An 18,281-nucleotide genomic window follows, 5' to 3' on the forward strand; every position below is an offset into this window, starting at 1 on the left:
CAAAGCTCCTTTCTTCTCTGTCTTTCTCTCCATGAGGTTTAGTTCTCTTTCCTATTTTCTCCTTGGCATACTTACTACTTGCTCGATGTACTGACTTCTCAACAGCAGATACTGATTAATTATGCTGTCCCACAAACTTGGTGACACGCTAAAACCTTGTCTTACTCCTTTCTTGCCTACTGCTTTCCTCATGTTCTGTAGCGTTCCTTTCCCCTGTTTCAATCTAATGTTGCCTAATGCTACTTCTGAAACTCTCAACGACTGTCTTCCTCGTTTTACCCATATTCTTTCATGTTAATTTCTTGTCGTTGCAATTTTTCGGTTTTAATCTGCAGTTCATTACCATTAAACTGAGTCCATATCTGCCCCTGAAAATGTCTCATAGTTTAAAATTTGGTTTTGAAATCATTGTGTTACCATTATACAATCAACCAGAAAACCTTCTAGTGCTCCCAGGTCTTTTTCACACATACATCCTACTTACATGATTCTTAAACAAAGTGCTAGCGTTGATTAAATTATGCTCTACACAAAATTCTTCCAGGCAACTTCCTCTTCTTTCCTTTCATCCTGTCCATGTTCTCATATAAGTTTTTCTTCTCTTCCTTTTCCTACTACTGAATTCCAGCCCCCCATCACACTGAATTTTTTCCCTCCAATAACTATCTGAATAATTTCTTTTATCTCTGACATATAAACTTTTACTAGCATGGTGGTGTAGGCTTCATGTCTATCTTGGCTATGATAATAAGATTTTTAATAAATTGAGTGCCAAGCCCCAAGCATTTATTTAAACTGAAACCACCGTCCCTGTTTATTAGGTTTCCTGACTTCTCAACAGCAGATACTCATTAATTACGCTGTCCCACAAACTTGATGTTTGCACCACAATACTGGTCTCATCATATTTAATTTCATGATTATATTTGAGACAGTGCTCCACAACAGCTGATTTCTTGGTTGTTTTAGTTGGGTATGTTGTTGGTGTTTCTTGCATCTCTCCTCAACTTTTCTTATAGTCTGTGTCTGTGTCATGTAAGATGTGGCACTTTCACATTGAACATGAGATACATCTGGCTTTGGAAGACTTAGATCATCTTTAACATCATAAAAAATACTTTTATCTTAGATGATAGGAGTGAAATATACTGGGTCAGACACTCAAGTTATTAAAATCTCACCAGAGTAAGGACATGCTTAGACAATTTTCCTTTCATAGAATATGAGTGCTAGGTCTGAAAACCAAAAGGGATCAAAGGGCAAAGTGGATGTCATGAATCAAACACAGCTATAAATGGCAGCATGAGACCAACAGAAGTTCACAGTCTGGTTTGAGCCCAGGCAGTGAGTTCACATAACAATAAAACTCGCAGCACCCAAAGATGCCTGGTTTGGTCATCGAAATATTGTACATAAAACAGAAATAATAATTCAGCAGAACACCTGAAAGCTCTCTGTTAATGAACCACACACAGAAAACCTGAGAGATCAAACAGAGATGCTACTGTATTTAGAAGTTTTCATACACACATGTACATAGGACAGACATAAAGTATGGCTCCTTTACATGCTTCAAACATGCTTAAAATGTATGACTGATCAAATATCAACAATATTTGTGGGATGACAGAATTGTAACTTTTAAACTGCTAAATGAGAATAAAGTGATAATAACATTACACATTCTAAAGAACAATTTGAACCCATAGTTCTAAGAATATTTTGTCAGTTCCTCCATTAAAAAGAATTAACCAAGATACAGAGAAAGAAATAGTAAGCTGTACAGGTGCTAGAGGGAAAATGAAGATTTTTTGGTTTTGAAAAAAATTCATCATCTTAGTTTTTTCTGTCCTTTACCTGTTGATGTCTAGTGGTTGGTAAGTAGACTCTACTCTACTGTAGCAAATACTGTTAATATATTTTTTCCCCTTTATTTATAATGACCAATAACTTTTTTTGCTTCTCTAAGATATTATTTCACTTTGCAGGGTCTGCAAATGAAAAGTCTTAGTAATGCCATATTTGTTTCTGCCCCTGAATGCTTTTTTGGTATCACAATGTTACCTTAATTTAAGTGAAGAAATATCATGTATGCAGTCTGCAAATTATGTAAGCTCTTTCCTAACCAAGATACAGAGAAAGAAATAGTAAGCTGTACAGGTGCTAGAGGGAAAATGAAGATTTTTTGGTTTTGAAAAAAATTCATCATCTTAGTTTTTTCTGTCCTTTACCTGTTGATGTCTAGTGGTTGGTAAGTAGACTCTACTCTACTGTAGCAAATACTGTTAATATATTTTTTCCCCTTTATTTATAATGACCAATAACTTTTTTTGCTTCTCTAAGATATTATTTCACTTTGCAGGGTCTGCAAATGAAAAGTCTTAGTAATGCCATATTTGTTTCTGCCCCTGAATGCTTTTTTGGTATCACAATGTTACCTTAATTTAAGTGAAGAAATATCATGTATGCAGTCTGCAAATTATGTAAGCTCTTTTCAGGATGTTTTGCTGCTTAACATTTGTATGTATGAAGTGGGTGAGGAGAATCAGCCATTGATTCTGCTAAATGTGTGTGAGCAAGCACATGAAAATAACATCCAGGCTTTACAGTTCATTAGAACAATGGTAACAATTCAAGCATATGAATCAGGGACTGTGTCACAAGTTAACATACAACAGAACAGGTTAAATAACAACTAACACACCTCTGTCTAATAGTGGTACTATTTCATACTGTACAAACTATGAAATCTGCAATAGCTCTTACATTTTTTATTGGAGAAATATTTACAGTGATAGGTGACTAGAGCACATTAAAATTACTAACAAGAGTTAAAATCATATATATATATATACAAAATATTTCACAGCTTCATTAATGGAAAAATGAGGCAGTGTGTGAACAACTTGTTTATTTCACATATCACATCATTCAGTCTTTCAACTCAAAAAGAGTTAAATGGGAGCTATAAACATTCTGTAACATGGCAAAATTATCTGTCTGGCTTTTTTTATAGCACAAAGTACTTAACAAGTCAATGCCACAGAGAATGCTACATTTCATGAAACATCCCAATGGTTTTTCCATTTAAACACATAGTCTTGACATCACAATTTCAAATTACATCTGGAAAACTCTGCATTGGTATTCTCATTGGCATTTGTGCTTCTGCGTCTTTTTTCAGTTGTCTAAGCCTAACCTTTAAAGGCTCAACATTTGTTCCAATCCATTCATCCACTGTTGCTGTATGCAGTATGTCTTCTAAGTGTGCACGTAAGTAGCTCTCAAGAGATGTCAGTTCAAACATCAAACTGAAACAATTTACAATCTTTGAGATATTCTAATAAACATGGAACAATTATATAAAATAAATTAAACGTAAGTGCTGTTTTTCAAAATGGAGCTATAAAAACTTAAAATACTTATAAATTAAGAGCTTAATATTTCAAAATTGGGATTTGTGAAAAACAGACTAGTATTTCATATGCAGGGAAGGAATGAAGACACATTGACTTGCAGTGAAGAGGAATGTATACTGTTATTTAGACACTAAAACACTGGCTACACTTTATCACTGTTGTTGTGGTCTTCAGTTGGAAAACTGGCTTGATGCAGCTCTCCACTCCAGTCTATCAATGTGCAAGTACCCTCATCCCTGTGTATGGTGGATCCTTTAGTCAGTTTTGATGTGGTTTCTCTTTTCACTCACTTCCTCTCTCTGATTCATTGCAGCTAATTGAGGTTAAGCTTGGTTTCGAGTTAACAAATTTGTTTCAACAAGTGCTGACTTCCACTTACTTTTTATTCAATGGTCAGTACTATGAACAGACTGATGGAATTGCAATGGGAGACCCGTTGTCACCTACTGTGGCCAATTTGTTTATGGAGGACTTTGAGGAACGCGCATTGGAGTCAGCGACCTTGAAACCTGCGTGTTTTTTCAGATATGTAGACGATAATTTTGTTGTTTGGCCTCATGGCAGTGAGAATTTAAACCGGTTTTTGGAACACCTGAATTCAATCCACCCGAATATTCAGTTCACTATGGAGATGGAAAAGAATGGATTGCCTTCCCTTCCTTGATGTGTTGGTCAGAAGGAAGATTGATGGTAACGTTGGGACATTCTGTTTATAGGAAGCCTACTCACACTGACTTGTATCTGCGAGTTGATAGTTGTCACAATCCAGCTCAGCGTGAAGGAGTACTTCGTACCTTGGTTCACAGGGCCCATGTTATCTCAGACCGTGAAAGTTTGGCAGCTGAGCTATCACATCTCGAAGTCACCTTTCATCAGAATGGTTATAGTGAGAGGCAGATCAAATGCTCGTTGCACTATCAGCCTTCTGTGCAATGGGTGAGTGACGATAGCAACGAAGTGGCACCTAAGTGTACGGCCTTTTTGCAGGAAGCATTTCCAACAGGATTGGCCGTATTTTGTGGAAATATGATGCAAAATGTGTTTTTCGAGCACCTTCTATGATTAAGGTCCTGTTGGCGTCTGTAAAAGATGATCTTTGTTTGCGTAAGGCTGGTTTCTATCGTATTCCTTGCAGTTGTGGCATGTCATATATTGGCCAGACAATCAGGACTGTGGAAGACCGGTGTACTGAACATAAGTGTCACATACGCTTACAACAGCCGAGCAAATCCGCTATTGCAGAACATTGCCTTGACATCGGTCATCCTATGGAATACAACAACATGGAGATTCTGGCTTGCATGTCCAGCTATTGGGATAGTGTTATTAAGGAAGCTGTTGAAATAAAACTATCATGCAACCTCATAAACAGAGATGGTGGATTTTGTTTAAATGCTGCTTGGAATCTGGCTCTGTCTCTCATCAAAAAACAGAGTGACAGAATTCGTGCTACCTCACCTGTTGATTAATAGTCACTATTGATATTTCTGATGTTGGTTATCTGTGGTTGTGTGTTGACTCTGCGGTTACTTGTTGTGTGTGTGGTATCTTCCTTGTTTCTCCTCTGTGAACCAAGATATTGAATTCCCTTGCACATTGCTTCCTCCTTGCAGTTGTGCCTTGAGAATGGCAGGGTGTGCTCCTGTCGAAATATCAGTGGTGGTCAGTGATGTTACCTGGCAGCAAACCCGTAAGATATTTGAAATGGGGAAAATGAATTGACTGGAATGTCTTGTGTGAGCCACAATTAGTTTGATCTTTTCATCGTGGTTCCTACGAAAGTGATGTATAGAGTGAAGAAAAATATCTCTAGACTAGCTGACAAACCTAGCATCGCCCAGGTATTCATTTATTTTCTATTAGACATGAAAACAAAAAATGAACTGTGTTTGTAGGGTAATACTGAATAAATTTCATTTCCACGTATTTGTGAAAGCACTTTTGAAATTATGAAACAACTGTAGAAAGAAATATGCATAACATACAAATGTCTAATTACAGTATCCAAATTAAGAAACACAGTACGCAAAATCTAAATTCACTGTAATGTTTATTTCATTCAGAACTTCATTATAAACAATATTTCTAGTTGCATGTCCAGAAGCTATGATGAATAAATTCTTGGGCTGGCCCATCCTTGAGCAAATGGCATAATGCATCCATGACAAAAACATGGAGATGTCAAATTCACTCTGCAGTATTTAATAAACTGACCCTGTGACTTATTAAGTGTAATGGCAAACACAAGTCTCACTGGAAATTGCAGTCTCTTGAAGTAGATTGAAGTGAAAGGGGCGCAGCTGCTTCACATGTCTGCAATGTGATTTTGTAAACGTCTCTATGGCAATGCCTTTTCATAGCTCTACAGATGGTTATTGTTTTTGCCTACAACTGCTTGAGCTTCATACTTGAAAGCTGTCAAATACACTGCCAGGTGTTAGGGATTTCCTTAAATAGACTCGACTGCAGCAGTGTCTTAATAGTAAAGAATAAATGTATTAAAACTTCATGCATGATGTGACATTTTTTTCACACACCTCAGTGTTTATGATGTCATATCTCTTAAGCTGTGTGTCGTACAATGATATATTTGTGTAGGTCATTCAGCAGCAATGTGGATACTATCCGTGAAATACATTGTGGACAGAGTTAGTAGCAAGAAGTACTTAATTGAAACATCATGCATGATGCAGCAGTTTTTCATGCATGTCATTGTTTATGGTGTCGTATCTCCCAAACTATGATAGGTATGTGGTTTTAACCCTTATAGCGATTGTTGCCTGACTATATGGCTATATTTACCAAGTTTAGTTGAAATCAGTCCAGAGGTTGAGGAGGAAATGTGTAACATACACACATCCATACAATGGTGAGTCAAATGAAAACCTTAAATTTGTAATAACCAATCAAAATTTTGCGCCGTTAACCTGTAATTTGGTAAGCGTGCTACAAACAGCAAGCAGAATGGCCTGAAGGTGGCAGCATAGTGCAGATGCACACATACCGTCGCAGTATCAGTACAAAGGTGGCCACCCCACTTGCGACTTGCTCCAGGGAAGAACATCGTTCTGTTATTCGATTATTGTGTAGTGAAGGTGTGGAACCTATTGAAATTCATCAATGAATGAAGGTTCAGTATGGTGATGCATGTTTGTCACAGCAGTAAGTCTATGAATGGAGTAGGAATGTCTTCAGTGGAAGATGCTCCATGTGCAGGTGAGGCACAACGTGTTGTGACTCCGCAGAACATTGCGGCAGTTGAAGCCACAGTGAAGGAAAACCGCCGAGTGACACTGAATGACATTGCAGCATGTTTACAGATTAGTCATGGGTCAGCACACAACATTGTGCATGATGTGCTCCAGTTTCACAAAGTGTCTGCAAGATGGGTTCCATGGCAGCTGACTCCTGAAATGAGAGAATGACATGTTGATGCTTGTGAAGAACTTCTTTGGCGCTTTGAACGAGAAGGTGATGGCTTCCTTGCAAGAATCGTTACTGGGGACAAAACCTGGGTTCATTTCCACCAACCAGAAACAAAGAGAGCGAGCAAGGAATGGCGCCATTCCTCATCACCAAACCAAAGAAGTTTCGAACAGAACCATCAGCAGGGAAGGTTATGCTGACTCTCTTTTGGGACGAAAAAGGCTTCATTTTGGAGCATTACATGCCTAAAGGGACCACTGTCACCAGTGTATCATACTCAGATCTTCTAATAAATCATCTGCGGCCTGCAATCAAATCAAAGTGACATGGATTGCTGTCAGCAGGTGTCCTTTTGCAACATGACAATGCAAGGCCCCACTGTACAACAGTTGCAACAATCACAGACCTGCATTTTGAGTGTCTTTCTCCTCCATCATACCAGACCTTGCCCCAAGTGATTTCCATATGTTTGGACCACTCAAAGACGCAATGGGAGGAAAGAAGTTCCGTTCTGATGAAGAGGTACACCACGTGGTGCACGAGTGGTTGCACAGACTACCAAAAGAACTTTCTTCTAAAGGAATTTATGCACTTTGTAAGTGCTGGATGACTTGCATTGAGCGTAGGGGAGATTGTGTTGAAAAGTGATACAGCTTTGTACCACTTCAGCACAATAAATAATATTTGAAAAAATATTTAATGTTTTGATTTGACTCACCCTCGTAAATTTCCATAATCTGTACTAAATGAATACCCAGTGCTGCCCAGGTATGTATTCCAATCCCCCCCCCCCCCCTTTTTCCATTTCCTTATCCCCGTCTCTGTCCATTTCCTGCTCCCCCTCTCTCCATGCATCTTCTCCTCTTCCTATTTGGATCAACCTCCTCCTTCCCCCTCTTTGTCCATCTCCTCCTCCTCACCTTTTCTCTCCAAATTATCATCTGGTGGTTCTCACCTCCACAGTATTTCTAAGTATAGTAAGTAATATGTCTACAAAGTTCAGTTGAAATTGATTCAGTGATTTAGCAGGAGCCACAGCTTTGCCCGAGTGTGCATATGTGGCATATATTTATCATATTTCACAAATACTTGTACAAACATTACTTGTAGCGAATTTCACCCTGCAGTTTCATTTTCACACAGCTCAATCTTTATGACATCATATCTTCTGAACAATGTATTGTACAAAGATATAATTTTGCCAGTACATTCAGTTGCATATTGGGTAATGACTGCAAAATTTGTTGTGAGTGGTATTAGTGTTAAAGACATAATAAATTAAAGTGTCATGCGTGATGTGGCATTTTTTGCAAGCATCTCAGTGTTTATGACATCACATCTCTTGAACTATATGTCATACAATGACATGTTTGTGTAGATACATTTAGCATCATATGTGGATACTGTCTGCAAATATGTTGTGAATAGAGTTACTGGCAAATAAGTAATAAACTTAAACATCACGCACAATGCAGCAGTTTTCACACATCTCAGTCTTTATGACATCACATCTCCTGAAATATAACAGGTAGGTGATGTGTACAAGTTTGGTTGAAACTGATTCAGTGCTTTAGGAGGGTATGAGGAACATACAGATGTACATATGTGTACATCCATTTTTATAATATGTATGGATGGATTCTTCACTTAATACTTGAAACTTCTTAAGTAGGTTTTTGTGAGATAACTGACACCATATCTTCATGTCTGCCTATTCAGGCTTTTAAACATTTCAGTGACACTCTCCCTGAGACAAACAAACCTGTGACCATTTGGGCTGCCCTTCTTTGTGAATGTTCGATGTTCCCCGTTATATATACCCGATATAAGCTCCACACTCTTGAGCAATATTCTAAGATGAGACACACAAGTGTTTTACAAGATGTCTTCTTTGAAGATTGACTGCATTTTCCCCGGATCCTGCCAATAAACCAAAGTCTGCAGCCAGCTTTAACTACAACTGAGCCTATGTGATCATTTCATTTCATATTTGAATGAGTTGGCCAATTACTAATGTGACTCACTGATATTATACAATACTATGTTTTTTTTTCATTTTGTGAAGTGGTAAATTTTATATTTATGAGCATCTAAAGCAAGACAGCAAATTTTGGACCACCCTGAAATCTTATCATGATCCGACAGAATATTTATGTAGCATCTTTCACACAGTACTTCATTACAGATAATTGCATCATCTGCAAAAACTCTGAGGTCACTATTAATATTGTCTGAAGGTCATTAATACAGAAAGTGAACAGCAAGAGTCCTAAGACACTTCCCAGTGGCACACCTCAAGTTACTTCTACATCTGCCGGTCTCCATCCAAGATGACTTGTTGCACCCTTCCTACCAAAAATCCCCAACCTAATCACAAATTGTGCTTGGTACCCCAAGTGATTGTACTTTTGATAATTACTGTAGATGTGGTAATGAGTCAAATGCTTTTCAGAAATCGAGAAATATTGCATCTACCTGACTGCCTTGAATCAAGGCTTTCAGTATGACATGTGAGAGTTGGTTTCACATGATCAGTGTTCTCGGAATCCATGTTGGTTGGCATGCAGAAGGTTATTCTGATACTTCGTTATGTTTCAACTCAGAATATGTTCTAAGACTCTACAGTAAATCTATGTCAAGGATATTTCATAATAGCCTTTTAAGGATTTATGTTATCCATCTTGTAGATGGGAGTGACCTCCACTTTCAACCAACTACTGGTCATGTTTTTTGTTCAAGGTATCTATGGTACATTATAGATAAAAGAGTGGCTAACTCAGCCAGAAATTCAGTATAGAATCTCATAGGGAACACATGGGGCACTGGAGCTTTGTTCATTTTAAACTGTTTCAGCTGTTTGAGCAACAAAGGTTCCTGGGGTATACCTGAAGTTACTCCTACTTTTGTCGACGGCTCTTCATCCAAGATAACAAGCCTATCATGAAATACTCAATCTACTCTCATTTTTTTCACAACTCTTTCACAAAAGCTGATCATTTATCATTGTTAATTCCAGTTACAATAATAAAAACAGAAATTCAGACTAATTTTAATTCTGGGACAAAAATAATCAAGCACAGAAAAAATTTGAGGCCAACATTAAACCACAAAAGTGGGCTGCAATTTTGTTAAATCTGCTACTCAACAATGATAAATATATTCCTCATATCGAGGCCAATCCCAACTCACTTTTTCAGATACACTCATTTACTTTATCATTTGAATTCTATAAGTTCTTCAGATGTTTCCAATGGATATTTATATTTGATGGCTGATGACACTACGTGTGGCTTTTGAGGATGAATACAGTTTCACATCTATGATAAAAACAAGTCAGAATAGAATGGCATGAAGCTGTTTGTGATGTTTTTACTAAGTAGGTCCTTAAGATGATGGTGTGTGAAGGAAAAGAGGCACAGGAGTAATGTGTTATGGTACTACAAAAAAGACCATCTGAATCCTATTTTGCCAAAATCCACATACCTAGCAGGTAATAAAAACTAATTTAAATTATGAGCATGATTTGGTGAAGTTCAGATTTTTTTATTGTATCCTTTGTTGAGCACAGTTAGGTGAAATTAAAATATTCTTTTGTTGTATCTTCCATTGAAACTGAATTTGAAATTCTTTCAACAAAATTATGCTATGCTATGCTTCAATGAAACTTTTAACTTTCAGAGTACTTCAGTCTTGGGCAAAACTTCCTACTTGTGGATCACAATTTGTTACAATTAATCGCATGAGGCAGAATCATTTCACCCAAAACATGACTGTAAATACAAGTATTCAATCTGCTGTTGATTATTACACAGCATCACTTGACTGCCGCAGTAGTGTACACTCAAAACTTAGCACCACTGAAACTTAGTTTTGAGCCCCGAGATGTTGAATCACTCACTGTCACAACTCACAGCGGTTGCTGCTGTTACTGTATCCATCATATATCACTGAACATATTGAGATGCAGCAGCAGTGACCTCACAAATCTCACTGTTATCATCACAGACATACAGGATTAGACTTATTGGCCTGTTCTGTCGTAGAACTGTTCATGGCATCATTTTGAAGGCTAGCTAATATTTTGTTTTCCTTTTGGATTGTATTGCAAAGCAATTTTAGTGTCTTTCATACATTGAACGTATCCCCTCCACTTTCTTCTGTACTTTTATAACATTTGTAACTTACTTCTTATGACAGCAATACTGTTCTTACACTCTACAAGAAAGTATCCTCCTGAATAGTACAGTAACTTTATTTGAGAGAGTTCAGTTTGTCCTATTTGGTTAGAAATTAAGAATCCATCTGTTGCATCTGTAAAACAGTAACAAAGATATAGTTTAAGTAACATTTCCTTTTGAATGTTATAGTCTAAAGTTCATCAAAATGTGCAACAGAAATGCCAAGATCCTTGAAGCTTCATTTACATATTGTCTGATTTTTGTATCTTAAGATTAAATCATAGATATTTAAATTCACTTATTTGTTTGATTTTTATCCCTTTATTATAATGTTTGTTCTTATTGATTCCAATTCTCAAAATGCCACCACTTCAGTTTTACTTCTGGGAACTGTAATACCATATGTATCAGTAACTTGGCTCGATTTATGTATGAGCTGCTCTCTCGATTACATTTTCAGCATTTCCAATTATGACCTTACAGAAAATAGTAAACATGTAAAATGTACATTGTTAATTATGCCATTTAATGTTTTAAGTCAATTTTTTATGATCATGTCAGTGCTGCAGTAGGTTGTGCAGCATGCACTGTGGCACAGTGGTCAGCATTGCTCTGTGGCATACTGCAGTTCATCAGTTCAAACCCAACTATCAGAAATTATTTCTAATTTAGTGTTTATAATTTACAGAAAGTTCTCAAAATTTCCTATGTTTGTGGTGTTTGTTCATTCTGGATTTTTCAGTGCTTGTATGAATGGTAACAGTTACTTTCCAGGAGTTCAGTTCATTTCGTTCTGTCTGTACATTGTTGTTCATAATAAATGTGCTTTCAGTGCTAAGTGTTGTACTTCAAAATTGGACTTGATTGTGGTTACAATATGTTATTGTTGAATGGAGATGCTGGATAGTTCAAAACATCTACATCAGTGGGGCTCAAATTAGTCAATGTAACAGCAGTTACCTACAGACAGGAACCAGAATATAAGCAGCACTAGCGAGCTGCAAATCAGGCTTCCATCCATGTTTTCTGGAGATGCTGATCAGGACTCGATGAAATGGCTGAAAGGATTCGACCAAAGTCACCTCACCAAAATCAACAGGTGACCTGACACAATGTGTTTGACAAATGTGTAGTTTTATTTGTGTGGCACAGCTCAACAGTGGTTCAAGAACAACAAAGAGAAATTACAGAGTGAATTGAAGAAAACATTTGGTGACAATCAGTAGTAAGTCTGCTTAGTGGAAGAACAACTGAAGAACAGGTCAAACATCATAGGAAAATGACACGGACCTACATACAGAATGTTTTGGCCATATGCCATATATTGTAAATCCAAATATGTCACTCGATGAAAGGAGTCACAAAATATATGTACCAAGCTACCCACTTCCATAGCCAAGGTGGCTAACGCATGCCTGTGCAGTGATGCTCAGCTTGAAGGTGACCTGGTTCAAATCCTGATGGTGAATGAAATTTTCGCTCCAGTATTAGGGTAGACAAGGTGGTGGCATAAAGTTTCTGATCACCAGTCTCTGAACAGGTGTCCTGGATTAAATTCCAAACCTCTCTGCAGTGAGGGCATGTGACATTGTTGTTGATGATTCGTCTGTCAGGTGGGGATGTTAATCTTGGCAGCCCCCTTGGTGCTCTCTGTGAGGAGTAAGCTTATTTCACTCTCTCCCTTTTCTTATCATCTCCAACATGAACACAACACTAGACTAACTACCTCTCTCTCTCTCTCTCTCTCTCTCTCTCTCTCTCTCTCTCTCTCTCTCTCTCTCACACACACACACACACACATAGTCAACTAAACTTAACAGTTCTACTTATCCATACAATTCTAATACTCTGTGAAGAAAAAGTGCCTGTGGGAGTGGAAGATAGGGAAAATCTTTTCAATTAGGTGCCTGAAACTGCCATTCAGGGTCTTCCAGCCATTCATTCCATACAGCTTAGCATTACTTTACTTATTACACCAAGCTCTTCTAGTAAATGATACCACAACCAATGAGGAAATGCAACAGAAAAAGAGTCAAGCAGAAGAAGTATGAGCAACTCACAAATGTGGTCCCTATGGCAATTGTGAGAGACCACCATGACCTTGTCCGTCTCTCATATGCCAGGTAGTAAGAGAGCAGATACTGCAGTTTATGGGAGCCAGAACTGTGGAACTGTGGAACTGTGGAAGCAAGAGATGGCACCCATGAATGATGACATCAAATCCCAGGAGATAACAGAATGTTGAAGAAAAAGTGTATTGATCTTTACCAATCTCCACCACCAGTCAAAAGTGCCAGGAAGAGCAGACTCGACCAACTTGGACTTACAGTGCAGCCTACGAAAGACAACTTAGTATTCAGCCAAAAAAGTTACGACCAACTCCTAAGCCAAGTACAATGCCCTGAAGCTGAATAGACATTTGGAAGACAGAGGACAACATGCTGGTAAGTTTCCACTGTGGATGTCCTGGAAACACTGTACGGTGCTGCAGAGAAAGGAAATGAGTATTCAACAACTGCTAAGCCACAAGACATTGTTACAACAGTATTATTCATTCCTGTCAACTGCAAATGGCTGCAGTCAACCTTCAGGATGAAGCACATCTGACAAATTCAAAGGGTTGTGTTCTGTTATTGACAGTTATTCTTTCAATACATGTTCCTGCTGGCTGGACGTATTTTCAGTTTGCAACCTTCAGCACAATCAGTTTCATATCATGGAGCATAGTACTCTGACTGAGTTCTCTTCCCATCATGTGGCAACCACGGCCTATCACCATGCTGAGGTACTAGCAGCTTGCACAGCTGCTGAATTCACGAAAAATAAGTAAAGTGGTTATCTATGGAGGTGAGGCTGCCACAGATGAAAATCCGCCATTAAAAACAGTTACCAAAATGGCAAGAAACTTCGCTGCTATCATCATTAATGGCCAACCAGTCCAGGAACTAGTCAACTCATAGGTTTCTTTTCTGCAATGTCGAATGCTTATCATTGCAGCTAAAGAAGACTATGTTCCGTGATATGAAAGCAACTGTGCTTAAAGTTGCTAATGGGAAATATGGCCAGATGACAAGATCATGTATTGTAAGAATAACTATCAATAACAGAACACAACCTTTCAAATTTGTCATTTTAACAGAATGCTGTCATTATGATGTTCTCAGATGATACTTCTTGCAGGCATCACAAGCAGTCACAAGACTGTGGGGTCACAGCTTATGCTTCCCGAGTACTCTCAAAATCTGAGATCAACTATTTGTGCTATGCAGTTGTTTGGACCACGTACAAGTTCCAGCCATATTTACTTGGCAAGCCTTTCACCACTGTGACAGACCACCATTCTCTACACCAGCTGACTAGGCTGAGGGATCTGTCAGGCCTACTGGTGAACTGGACACTGAGGCTTCAGGTGTACACCATCACAGTGATATACAAAAATGCACAAAACCACAAGGACACAGACTGCCTTTCAAGAAGAAATCCTTTGGCAGAACACAGCAGTGTCGACAAAATCTAAGTCACTGATGCATTACATAGCGTTGCTGCTAGACAGAGGGAAGATCCAGCATTGCGGATAACCACAGAAGCCTTGAAGAAAGAGGAACCAAAGGAGGATTCCAATTAATAAACAAAATATTGTATAAGAGGGAAGGATGGGGAAGGAAGTTGGCCATGCACCATCAAAGGAACCATCCCGGCATTTGCCCAAGCGATTTAGGGAAATCACGGAAAACCTAAATCGGGATGGCCGGACATGGAATTGATCCGTCGTCCTCCCGAATGCGAGTCCAGTGTGCTAACCACTGCGCCATCTCACTTGGTAGTTGCTGTGAGGAATTCCAGCAATGGAAGCCTGTGTCACAGTTTCATCTAGGTCACCTGGTACTAATTTTGCTTGCAGCAGTGCTATTCCGCTGGACTGGAATTGACCTCCTGTGGAGGTTCCTGAAGTTGACAAACGGAAATCCAATGAATAAGAGTCTCCACTGGCTAACTCACCTGCTATGCTGTCACCAAAGACGTAAGAGTTCCCGAACCTACAGCAATTGTAAAGTTTATTGTAAAAGACATCAGTTTGAAACACCCAGCACCTCCTATGATGATACCTGATTATGGACAAGTTTTCCAGTGAAGCCTAGTATTAGGGTAATTTCACATTGTGACATCACACACATGGTGACAACTGTTTACCACACAGACACAAATGACCTCACAGAACACTTTAATAAGATGCTCTCTACATATTTTGATGTCAAACAGAGAGATAAAATACAATAGTGTCTTTCATAATATTTGTGTATAACATAATGAAGAAAGACACTACAGGTTTCACACCATTCTTTCTGCTCCATGGTCATGGGGTTGACACAATTATGGATGCACCACATAATTGATGAGGCCTTTGTGCTCACTTGTTGACATATTGCCTTTTGGCTTCTGTCTCTGGTTCATCGGCCAACATTTGTTTGACAGTTTTTCTGACATTTTACCAGTGTGAGTGGTCCCACCAGCAACAGAGGGTGAATCTTCGGCAATGCCAGCCAAATCACTTAGATGTTATGTATGCTAAAACTGAAACAATACAGAGAAAAGTAGCATGGACCCTGTGCAAAATGACATGCAAAATCATAAAGCAATCACTTTTTTACAAAGGTTTCATTCTTTTTTGTGTGCCTCTCAATTACTCAATGCTTTTGCTATTTTGTGAGGGATCTCCTTTACTCTTAACATACTTACATTCTATCAGAACTTTCCTACTATATTTATGTCACCCGATTTATTTTTATTCAGATTATGCTCGAATGGTGAAAACAAGTGGACATGATGTAGAGAATAAGGAGGAACTCAATAATATGTGGAAGGAGTATTTTGAAGAACTCCTGAACCCAAATGGAGACCTGGATGAGGAGGAACACACCCAGGAGAAAAAAAGAGGAGGAACAGCAAATAGGAAAATACCTTACATGGGGAGAAGTGGAAGAGGCATTGGGCAAGATGAAGGGAGGGAAGTCACCAGGTCTGGATAAGCTAAGAGTAGAGTTGGTGAGAGCAGCAGGAGAGGTGGAGATAAAATGGCTATATCGAGTAATGAAAATTGTTTGGAGACAGAAGATGATCCCAGAAGACTGGAAGAAGAGAATAATTGTCATGATCTTTAAGAAGGAAAATCAAAAAGAGTGCAAGAACTATCGGGGGGATAACACTGATGAGTCATTGTGCAAAGATTTTTTAGAAAATTTTGGAAGCACGAATTCGGGCAAAATTAGAAAAAAGAATGAGAGAAGAGCAACATGGTTTCAGAAAAGTAGGTCCATGGTGGATCTAATTTTTGCTGTAAGACAGCTGCAGGAACAGCACTATGAATACGGAATAGCTCTACTAATGACCTTCCTGGACGTTGAAAAAGCCTATAATATTGCACGTAGAAGCAAAGTGTGGAAAGCCCTAGAGAACAGAGGTATAGCAAAACAGATTATTTGGAGTATAAGGGAAATGTACCATGGAAGTGTGAGCTGTGTGAAAGTGGGAGGAGAGAGATCAGCCTGGATTGAACAGAAGAAAGGCTTGAGGCAGGGAAGTGCACTTTCACCATTACTCTTCATTGTAATGATGGATGATATAATGAGTACAGTAGCGCAAGTAATTGGTGAAAGGAAGATGGAAGCTATGGTGTTTGCAGATGATCTGATGATCTGGAGGAAAAGGATGAGGAAGTACAAGAGCAGTTGGACATATGGGAATGAACAGTATAAGAATATGGGATGAAATTTAGTATAAGTAAGAGTGAGGTGATTATCACAACAAGAAAGAAGGAGAGAGGAACAACTGGAATAACAATTGGTGGGGAACGATTGAGGAGAGTGGAGAGTTTCAAGGCATAGGAAGCCCGATACAGGAAGATGGAAAAAATGACAGAGAAATAAATGAGTGGAGGAGAAAAGCAGAAGCATTTCAGAAGAGTGTCAGAAGCCTGATATGGAGCAAGGATGTACCCCAAATCAGTAAAAAGATTATATACCGGTCATACTATGTCCCAATCCTGACATATGTGTCAGAAACCTGGATTATGAAAGGAAGAGAGAAAAGCAAAGTACAAGCTAATGAGATGAAACTCTTGAGAAACAGTATTGGAGTGACAAAGATAGACAGGTTAAGAAATGAGAGGATCAGAGAGTTAATGAAGGTGGAACCATTACAGGAGGAGATAGGGAAATCAAGGCTGACGTGGTATGGACATGTTAAGAGAATGGAGGAGAAGAGGATACCCAGGAGGATACATGACATGAAACTGGAAGGAAACAGACCAAGAGGAAGACCGAGAGACAGATGGCTGAAAGGAGTAGAGGAATGCGTCCAGAAGAAACGAGAAGACTGGACTAAGATAAAGACGGAGAGATGGTGGCAAGACAGAAAATGACGGAGAGGCCTATGTTCCATACAGACCCGGCCGGAGGCTGGAAACTGTCCAAGATGATGATGATTTATTTTTATTCAGTTTATATCTACTGAAATGGTCCCCACTTGGAAATTTTAATGGGGGAATATTTTACCTTCAGACTATGTGCACACTCAGTTCAATGTGACTGGTCTTTTAGTGCAAACACCATGCCTTATTCAATAATGAGCACAAAGGAAGAATATATAAAAAATGGTAACATCTCTGAGTAAAAAGAAATAATTACTAATGTCGCAAACTAGCACTTCTCACAGGAAGAATTAAATACTTTGACCTGCAGAACTGATAACCATAGTTTTTGCTGATATAAACATGAAGCACAACAAAATATGCTATATAAAAATGTAAGGGTAATTGTTCACTACATAATTCCACAAAAATTATTTTGTAGAAATAAGGGAACAAGATGTACATCACCGGAAATCAGAGCAGACGTGCTCATAAGGGAAGGTGATTTTGGTTCTTAATTCAATCGTGTCAAAATTGAAATTTTTGCTGAATTGTCTGGGCCTGTTGATTGTACAAGTATGTATGGTCAATGTTGCTAATGATGCTTTTGTTAGTTTATAAATTTAAAATAACAGAAAATAAATTGATGCAACAAAAATTCTTTATAGCTACTCAAACTTTCTTTGGGGCAATGGCCCCTAGTACTGCTTGGCACTTGTCCACAGATTTTGTAAGTTTTCTCGATGCTTGTAACTGCTGCCAAACTACGCAAGCTGACACTGTGTGTCACTGCAGTTGGTATTACACAATACTCTACTAACTGTTTGACCCTGAGCTGTGGCCTTCATTTAA

The 18,281-nt window shown here is 38.5% G+C and overlaps 1 protein-coding gene and 1 non-coding gene across 3 annotated transcripts in view; one reads left to right on the forward strand and one right to left on the reverse strand.

Annotated features, from left to right (window-relative positions):
* Window positions 1-2,756: 2,756 nt before the first annotated feature.
* The window catches only part of LOC124595842 (hexosaminidase D-like), a 232,136-nt gene continuing 216,611 nt past the window's right edge, over window positions 2,757-18,281 (reverse strand). The window contains exon 11 of one of the 2 annotated variants that reach the window (XM_047134742.1): window positions 2,757-3,311. In XM_047134742.1, the coding sequence (XP_046990698.1) occupies window positions 3,116-3,311 (196 nt within the window). In that variant the 3' untranslated portion in view covers window positions 2,757-3,115. Of the gene's footprint in view, window positions 3,312-15,350; window positions 15,596-18,281 lie in introns of those variants that run through there. The other variant, XM_047134743.1, reaches the window with a different exon arrangement.
* Window positions 15,569-15,671, forward strand: LOC124596746. The gene has a single exon (XR_006978384.1). It is a non-coding gene; the product is annotated as a U6 spliceosomal RNA (small nuclear RNA).

This window comes from Schistocerca americana, chromosome 2 (assembly GCF_021461395.2).
Source record: "Schistocerca americana isolate TAMUIC-IGC-003095 chromosome 2, iqSchAmer2.1, whole genome shotgun sequence".
NCBI lineage: Eukaryota > Metazoa > Arthropoda > Insecta > Orthoptera > Acrididae > Schistocerca > Schistocerca americana.